General features: G+C 45.9%; 1 protein-coding gene across 1 annotated transcript; it reads right to left on the bottom strand.

The window, feature by feature from the left end:
- Positions 1-1,038: 1,038 nt before the first annotated feature.
- LOC143658137 (L-amino-acid oxidase-like) lies at positions 1,039-8,650 on the bottom strand. The gene is given in 8 exon segments (XM_077130428.1): positions 1,039-1,493; positions 1,496-1,528; positions 1,531-1,829; positions 2,392-2,528; positions 2,640-2,676; positions 3,123-3,411; positions 4,293-4,571; positions 8,626-8,650. Coding segments are annotated over 8 exon segments (1,554 nt in total).
- Between the last annotated feature and the right edge of the window lie 547 nt (positions 8,651-9,197).

Raw genomic sequence — 9,197 nt, 5'->3', positions numbered from 1 at the left:
CAATTAATTAAATAATAGTGTAATAAGATTCATAGTCCAAATATTTGGTTCTTTAAAGTGGAAATGTTATGTTCAAAGGAGAAAGGTCCCTGGGGGATTGCATGGGACTGTTAAGGAGAACTTGGAGAGGGAGAATTACTTAAGTTGGGCCCTAAAGAATGATCCAGGAGAAGAAGGATTGGAAGGGGCATGAACTGTGCTTGATGTCCTCCCAGAACATGCCATGGGTTGGACAGACGTTGGCAGGGGGTTCTGGTTGATAAGAGGGTGGTGAAGGTGAAGTGGGGGAATAATCTATGGATCAGAAGAACTTTCTAGAAAACCAAGAACCCTCAACTGTAGACTGAAAAAAAGTGGGAAATAATATTTATCTCTTCCGTCTACCCAGAGTTCAAGTTGAACATGGTTTACTTATTCTTTCTTTTTGCCTAATTAAACCCAAACACTCAGGAATGGCCCTTAGTGTCCAAGAATTTGGAATTGAAAATAAGTCACACAAACACAAAAAAGTCATACTTTGTGGGGGCCCTTGGCTCAGGTTGACAACAATAGGGCTTGCATGCCTTATGGGCTCTGCTGTCAATCTGTGGTTTAAAGTTACTGTGGTTTTTGAATTTCTCTGTTCCTGTAGGAACTTCTAATTTCACATGACAGAGATTGGGGTTTTCTTGAAACTTCTTTGCTTGTTATCATTATGCAGCAGGAGAAAATTTTCTCCAGCTAACAGTTGATCCTAGCATTCTCCATCATTGATATTTACCTTATCCTGCCATCTGCCCTGACTCTCGTGATTCCTTCCTGCACATGGCTGTCACAGGAGAGAGGGTAGAGAAGAGGTGATGTCCCTTGTATTCTTGCCAGTTAGTTTCCTTGTCTAGCAATATTTTGGTTCCTCCTTGTGAGCCAGGGGCTAATGGTGACCTCTCTCTTAGGTCTCTGCTTCCTTTTCCCATCTCCTTATCAGATAACCTGAGAGATTTTTCTCAGGATAAGAAAAAAATACTCCTCTACATTGGTGAAGGTCTTCTGTAAAGGCTCCTATTCTTCCATGGCCTCCTTGTCTACAGCAGCCTGGATGTTCTTGGCAGCCTGGAGGCCAGATTTGATGGCGGTATCCATCTAGCCATGGGGCAGGGAAGTATGCTCCCCAGCAAAGTGGATACAACCCTCTGCTTGGAAAAGCTTTTGTGAATAGTCTGCAAATTGGTATGGTGTGAGTTCAGCAAAAGCATCCATGGTGAAGGGATCCAGAGACCAGTTCTTGACCACAGAGGAGGGACACCTGCACTGTAGCTCCACCTTGGCTATCTGGTGCACAGCTGCCAAGTCATCTAAGATGATGTCTACCACCTGGTCATGCCTCATGGACAGGAAGAAGATAGAATTATCATCCACTGTGTAAGAGGCCATCAGGACACACTTGCCACTGGGGAGCCTGTGGCTGGGGTAGTAGATGTAGTGAGAGGGCATGTCAGTGATAGAGGCTCCACCCAGATGCCACCCCACTCCCAGAAGGTTTCCTCACAGGCAGAACCACCTTGTTAGCACTGGTATTATGCACAGAGCGGAGAGTGTCCACCTTGTCTGGGGAGAGGGGTGGCTTAAAGGTGATAAGGTGAGTGGCCTTGGCTGAGGCTGAGACAATGATAAAGTCGGCGGTGATGGTGTGCAGCTCTGAATTGGGTCCACTCACTCGGTAGTAAACCCGGACCTCAGGCCAATCCCTCACTACCATCACCACTTTAGACTCCGAAATAATGGTTCCAGTCTTCAGGCTGGTGCTGAGGGTGTTGGCGAGCTGGTCAAAGCCACCTGTTGTTTCAGAAAAGCTGCAGAAGGTAAATAGGAGAAAGTGAGTCTGGGACACATGCTAGGTTAACATGCTGAGTTGTTAGCAGTGTGGCCAGTCTGAGAAGGTTGAAAACTTACTTCTTGCATCCTGTGCTGGATATTTAATATATCTCACCTTAATTAATCCCTTGAGGTAGGAATTAGTGTCTAATTTTACAGTTTAGAAAGATGATACACAGAGAGCCAAAGTGTCTTACCCAAAATCACCTATGCAGTCCAGCTTCATATCGATGTCTTCAACTACCAGACAATTCTACTTCCCAGGTGAGTTGGACAGACCTGGATTTGGATTCAGCCCTGGCTTAAGTGAGTGTATTTGGGTAAGTTACATAGCTTCTCTGAGCCTCAGCATCTTCATCTGTGAAATGGCTCTGAATAATAGAATCTACCTTATAGGTGGCCTTGAAGGTTAAATGTAATAATTCTTGGAAATGTACCTGCACATAGTAAATACTCAATAAATCAGTTACCTTACCCTGCTCTGAGAGTTGAAGGAGGGGGCTTGGGACAGACTTTAGTCTGGCCTCAGATCACCCTTACTCATCACTTTTGGAGAAAATGATACCAGTCCGCAGGGACTCCAGGAGGGACTTATAGCATCCAGCATACTCATTCATCACATCTTCGATCATCTCTACTGCTCCTTGGCTCAGCATCCCTTCCTTTAGTAGGTAAGCCTGTGGGGAGAGGTCACCATAGGTAGAAGTGCCAAGTCAGGGCCAGTATATAAGGCCCGGTATATAAGATATAAAAGGACATCAAGTGGCTAAGGTTGAACTTTTTTAGACTTTGTTTAAACTGTAGAAGGGGAAAAGGGAAAGGAGTCTTAGATTAGAGGTACAGAGCCAGAGGCAGGAGTGTTCTCTGTTCCTTTGAAGAGAGTGGGAGAAAGGAGATGGATAGTGAAAGGGCCACTGCATTGGTGGTTCCAAGAGCTTTGAAATGTTCCACTTTCCCCACGTATCCCCAGCTTCATTTAAAGACTTTTCGAAGCCTAGAATTTAAGGTTAAGACTTTCACTGTAACCCAAGAGGACTGATTCATGACCAAGCATCAGGTTATCTAGTGGTTTCTTTTCCTTCACTGCCACTGATCAAGCAATGGGCCTTTGGACCTGGAGAAGTGTGGAGGATGGGCACTGTGGTGTGGTGGAAACATTCTTGGGTGGGTGGGGGTTGTTAGAAGGAAGGCTGACCAGTCCCAAGAGCACTGGATTGGAGTCTGGTGACCTGGGTTTATCCACTAACCTGATTTTAAGCCAAACCCTTTACTCTCCCCAACTTGGGAAGGGTGAGGCAGGAGGTACCTTGGAGATAGACTGATGGAAGAGGTTCACAGCACTATTGCTCTTCTCTGTAGAGTTTACAGGGTAGTTCAGGATCCCTGGATTGGCTTTGACTTCCCAGGTGCAGTAGCGTTTTTCATTGATGAGGTGCCAGATGTTGCCATCATATCAGATGAACTTGTTCAGCTTCAGGCTGAATTTCTTGACATAGGTATGGACCAACCTGGAACAGACACAGACATTACATGACCCTTGTTCTAACAAAACCCCATTCTTTCAGGCCTCACCAAAGAACCCATTCCTAGGAAAACCAGTCACTTAATGTGTCCAAGGAGCTCAGATTAAGTGCTTCTTCAATTCTAGTCTTGCTTCCCCTTACTGCAGTATTAGTTCTTTCCCTTCCTTTTTAGTCCTGAGGGTGATAGAGGATGGAGAGTTCACTCACCACTGAATAAATGCCCTCAGGGAATCCCAGTTTATAGGATTCAAGAGATAGAGGCCTTTTGTGCCAGCCACTATTTGAAGTTCCATTTCCATTCTTAAGGAAGTTTGAGGCAATATCTAAAAACTCTTAGTTTGGAGTGGTTTAGTTGGGTTTTGTTTTTGGTAGAGTTTTGTTTTGTAATCAGGGACAGGGAGTGGAGAGGGGGCAGTTCTCCTCAGTATAGCTAAGGAGTTAAGCCAGAAACATGCTCTCTTTGTTTCACATCCTTTACTCCCCTCCCTCTAGATCCCCCACCCCCATACTTCAGCCTGGAATTCCTAGCATTAGGAATAACCAAGCTGGGATTTACTTCTCTAGAAGGGCCCTGCTGTAATGTAAATGAAGGTCTCCATTGTGGGAGGTGAGAGAGATATCCTAGTGGTGTGAAGAGGTATCTCATTGTGGTTTTGATTTGCATTTCTCTCCTGGCTGATGACATTGAACATCTTTTCATTTGCTTATCATCCATTTGCATATCTTTTTTTGAGAAATGTCTACACATATCCTTGGTCAACATAACAGTCTCCATTTTTGTTTCCACTGGAACACAGGTCACAGTTAAGGTCAAGTTTCATGGGTGAACCCAGATTTTTGATGAATGAGAATTAAGGGATAACAGATCCAGTGGCTGATGGGCAATTGCCCAAGATTTGGCTGAAATCCTAGCCTTTCCCTTTTGTATTAAAGGAAGTAAACTGGAAGGCAAAAGATTGAGGCTCCTCCATGTCCTCCTCACCTGATGGCCAGCATCCTGCAGCGTCTTGGCTGCTGTCAGGCCTGACATGTCCACTCCCACCACCACCACACGCTTGGATAGGGGTGTGGTATGGAGGACACCCTGGGCCGTGACGATTGTAGACTCATAATCAAGATCCTGAAAGCACTTGGCCAGGTCTTCAAAGTAACCAAGGCAGCTCGGAGTGGCCAGCAAGAGCCCCAAAGTTAGGATTCCTGAGGAAAGAGAAAGGAATGCGGGATGCCTTTCTGGGGTCCAGGCTTTGAGTCCCACTCTACCGTGGTACCCATAGCTGTGTGGATGAATCAGGGGCCGTAAGGTGAGGACAGTGTCTTCTGTGAATATGTGGTTGCAAATATGTGTACTTGTGACTGTGGGTCTGTAGGTGAATGGGTGATTGTATGGTGTGGGGAATGAATATATTTTGTGAACTTGTGTTGTGTGATTGTGAATATGGAATGACTAGTTCATGTGTGTGCATGCAATTGTGAGTTCATGAGTGTGTAAAGGTTTGTAATTTGACTATAAAACTGCGTGCTTCTGATTGTAAGAATGTGTATAAGCATGTCTGTGAGTGTGTAAGGGGCTGGAATTTTGTGTACATATGTGCATGTTCTGTGAGACTGATCATGATTTAAGTTTTTGTCATGGTGAGTTTGGCCTGTATGATTGGGCACTGTCTGTAATTGTATAAAGGCATGTGCTTGTGGAACAGTGTGAGCACTTGAGTAAATGTGTGTAAACAGGAAGGCCAGATGGGTTGTGAAACTGGGTGTGTGTTGTCTTGGGTTTGGAAGGGTGAGGGTAATGGAAAGTATATTTTTGCATGAGTTTTGGAGAGCATATGAGTGCTTGTGTTCTTGTGTTTGATTCTGCATATGTATTTTGAGGGTGAGACTAGGTGGGAGGGTTTGAGGGTGTCTAGTCTCTGGGAATTGGTGCATTTATGAGAACATGTATATATGTATAATAATGTGTGTATGTGTGTGGAAGCAAGAGTGTTTGAAGGCATCATCCTCTGGGGCAGGAGGGTCAGTTCCTGGGTGAGATCACTAATGACCCAAGGGATCCTGGCAGTCTTGTTGCTGTTCTCTGGCCTCAGTATTTGTTTTCAAAGGTCTCCAGATAATTCTAAGGTACAACCACAATTGGAAATCATTGCCCAAATGGTTATTATATAGCATGCAACAAGTTCTGAATGGCTTGATTTTCTTCCCTACAATTAACAGCCTTGATGTACAGAGAAATCCACCTTGGAGTTTGAAAGGAGAGGCTATGTGCGCTCTTCAGTGTTGCCTGATGTAAAGGGGAACAGCTAGGAAATATGACACGTTGTATCCCCTTCTACTAGCCCTAGATTTTTGGCAGTTGAGAACCCTCTTAGTGTAGTTTTTGTACAGGTGGGACAATTGAGACTCAAAAACATAAAGAGATATTCAGGGGCCACCTACTGAGGGGAGGCAGGAGACCCAGTGTTTCCCAATGGCCATTCCCAGTGCCATGAGAGCCTCTTGCAGGGGAGATGCCTCAGGAAAGAGAAGATAGGAGTAACCATCAGCCTCATTTCCTTCCTCCAGATCTGCCTCAGGAAAGAGAAGATAGGAGTAACCATCAGCCTCATTTCCTTCCTCCAGATCTACTTCAACTTTCCTAATCCATTTACAATTTCTGACAAATTTTTCAATCTTCTTGAGTTATCACTGTTCTTGATTCAGTCCCCTTCCTCCTTCCCCATGAATGGACTCAACTTCTGGGCTCATTGTCCAGACCCATCTCCATTCTTTTAACTCACTTTTAATACCTTGACCCATCTCTACCCCTTGAAAGACCTTCTATCCCCTGTCTCAGTCCCCATTCTCCTTCCTCGTGAATGACCCAATTCCTAGAATCATCCTCGGTCCACTCTCAAACCCCTTGTCCCACTCCACCTCATGATCTAATTTCTCTCCCTGTTTCAGTGTTTCAGCACCTCCTTCTTCAGACTATTCTCTTTCAGACCCAGTGGAGAGACTCAACTTACTTACCCTACATCTTGGCCATGGCTCTGCAGCTCATGCTGAACCCTGGGCAGCTGTCCCTCTCTTTTTCAGGAGCCAGCTCCACCCTATAAGTAATTGATCCTCATCCAGCCAGTCTGTCCAGGGCCACATGGGCAGACCCAGGCAGAGAAGCCCTACCCTCGAGGTATGGGCTGGCAGGCAGATATCCAAGATGACTGGATCTCATCCTTGGCTTCATCTTCTGCATTCCTGGCTTCCATCTAACTGTCTTCATTTCTAGGGAAATCTCCTTCTTCCAGCTTACTCCATAGCACTTAATTGCTGATGGAAAGGAGGGGTAGTTGAAGCCTGGTGTGGGCCATCCTCTTTTTAAACCTGCTGTGAACCTCCCAAGAGGGATTAAGGTTAGGACTGGGAATCTGGGTTGGTTTAGAAGTCCAGTGTCTGGGTTCACAGTGGAGTTCCAAGCACCTGACTGCTCCCATCAGAGAATGTCCTTGTCCCATTCTGGAGTTTTCCTCTGCTCTGTAAATCTGTCCAAGGTGGGAATTCTGACCAGGAAACCTGTAAGAGCATTATCCCTCTCTCTCTCTGCCTTCCTCAGGGGGCTCCTCAAGCATGCAAGGCAGAGGTCTGTGGTCTGCCCATTTGCAGTAAGGAGTGTCTCTTCCATTTCTTGAGCTCCCAGGACTTTCTTGGGTACAAGTGGACTTCTTTCGCACTGAAATTACTTCCACTCAGGAATGGTGCCAACTGCCCATGGTTTAAAGTTCAGCTCTTTGTTCTTTGTGTGCAGTGGGAATGGGGACAAGCAGGTGAGTGAGAGGAGTGGGCAGAAAGCATGCACCAAGTAGCAACAGGGGGCTGAGGAGGAGAGCAGTAGTGAGAGAAAACAGGCTCACTCAGGAGCCAGGGCACAGGACCCAGCTCCCTGTGAACCAAGGGTGCACACAGGGAAAAAGGCATTAGCACTGGAATCCAACAGAACTGGGTTTTAATCCTGCCATGTCAAGGCTTAGCTGTGTACCTTAGGGTATAGGGCTTATACCTCTCCATAAATAATTCTTCACAGGTTGTTTCACGGGTTAACTGAAATGATGCTTGTGAAGAACTTGGCATAGCACCTTGTACTTGGTAAATTTCCTTCTCTTCTTTTGGAGTTAGGGTTACACACTAGCTGTGATGTCTGTAAAGTAGAGGTAATTCCTCTGAAAGAGGGTTGTTGGGAGGACCAAATGAAATAACACATAGAGAATTACTGTGCAAACGACTGGGATTTAGACACAAGCTGGGAACTCTCTTTTTTCTGCTGATTATTTATGCTTTATTGAGATATAATTCATATGCCATACAATTCACCCATTTGAAGTGTATAATTCAATGATTTTTAGTTTATTCATGAAAGGTTTAGGAGGTGAAAGGGTGAGAAAGAAGGATGGTAGACCGGGAAATTTAAAGTGGGTGGGTTTATTTCTGCGCTCCTGGGCTGAGCTCGCTGAACCCAAGATGGAGGGAGGTGAGTCAGTGCCTGGGTGATGGCGTGGGCGGTTTTTAAGCAAGGGGGGTCAGGTGATGTCTGGAAGGGGCAATTCTCCAGAAGTCAGGTGGTTCGAAGGGGTGGTTCTCCAGAAGTCAGGTGGTCAGAAGGGTGGTTCATCAGTTCCGGAAGTCAGGTGTCCGGAAGGGGTGGTTCCAGAAGCCATGTTGGGAGGGGTGACACAGCCTCTGTAGCTCCAGTTGCAGTGCCCTTCCCCGTTCCCCTGACCTAACATTCCAGCCTTTTTGTGATAATAGTGTGTCAAGGTTCTTCTGGCTACTTCCTGCTGTACTGGGGCAATGTGGGGTGATAGGCTGGGGTTGTCATGGTCAGGGGAGGGAGAAGGTTAGCTACAGGAATCTGGTGAGGAGGGTAGGTGGTGGTATGAAGCAGGAGCATTTGGTTGGCTGCTACCCATGACAGTTCCTTTATGCATCCCTGAAGGAAGTTGAGGAGACAGGGAGCTAGGAGAAAAAAGAGACAGATTAGGATAACTGGTCCTAGTAGCAGGAGGAGCCATGTCACCAGGGGGGAAGAAAACCAGTCTAAGGCAGAGTTGGTTCCTTGTTTTCTGTGGTAGAGGTCCTCTTTTAGTTTGTGTAAGGTTTGAATGTTTTGTTCCACCAGACCTGACTTGTTGACGTAATAGCAACATTCTTCTTGGAGGAATATGCATGTTCCTCCTTTTTCTGCTGTTAGCAGGTCTAAGGCCCGTCGATTTCGAAGAGTTACCTGGGCTAGTGAGGTAAGTTGTCATTGTAGAGAGGAGAGGTATTCTGATGTTGATTCCAGGGCTACCTGTAGTCGAGTCTCAAAGTTTTGAGAACTTAGAATATTGTGTCCCAGTGCCCCTCCCATTGTGGCTGCAGCTGCAACTGAGGCAGTTAGGCTGATGCCTACCAGGGGAAGAAAGGCAGCACTGTTGGAGTGGGGAGAGGGTAGTAGCCAAGTTAGTTCAGACTCCCCATAGAGGGTTAATTGAGGAACAGTAGTTACCAGGAAACATGGTCCTGGGGCAGTGGAGTTAAGGCACTTGGTAAGAGTTCCATTACACCAGAAATATTGTCCTTTGGGGGCATGGGTGATGCTGTGGATAGTGACGTTTGCTTGGCATCTGTTATGAAGTTGTGTCTGATTTGCAGTTGTGTGTGTGAGGTAGCAGGTTTTAAGGGGGTAGGGAAGGTTTTCAGTCTCTGGTTCCCATAAGGGGGTGTTCTTTAGAGTGGTATGGCAAGAGTCAGGGCTATGATTACATATTTGGGTTAGATTTATAGGGACAGCTGCCAATAGTGGCTTATTTAATG

This window comes from Tamandua tetradactyla, chromosome 2 (genome assembly GCF_023851605.1).
Source record: "Tamandua tetradactyla isolate mTamTet1 chromosome 2, mTamTet1.pri, whole genome shotgun sequence".
NCBI classification, from domain to species: Eukaryota; Metazoa; Chordata; class Mammalia; order Pilosa; family Myrmecophagidae; genus Tamandua; species Tamandua tetradactyla.
The sequence above is the reverse complement of the archived record's forward strand: the minus strand, read 5'-3'. Positions and strand labels throughout refer to the sequence as shown.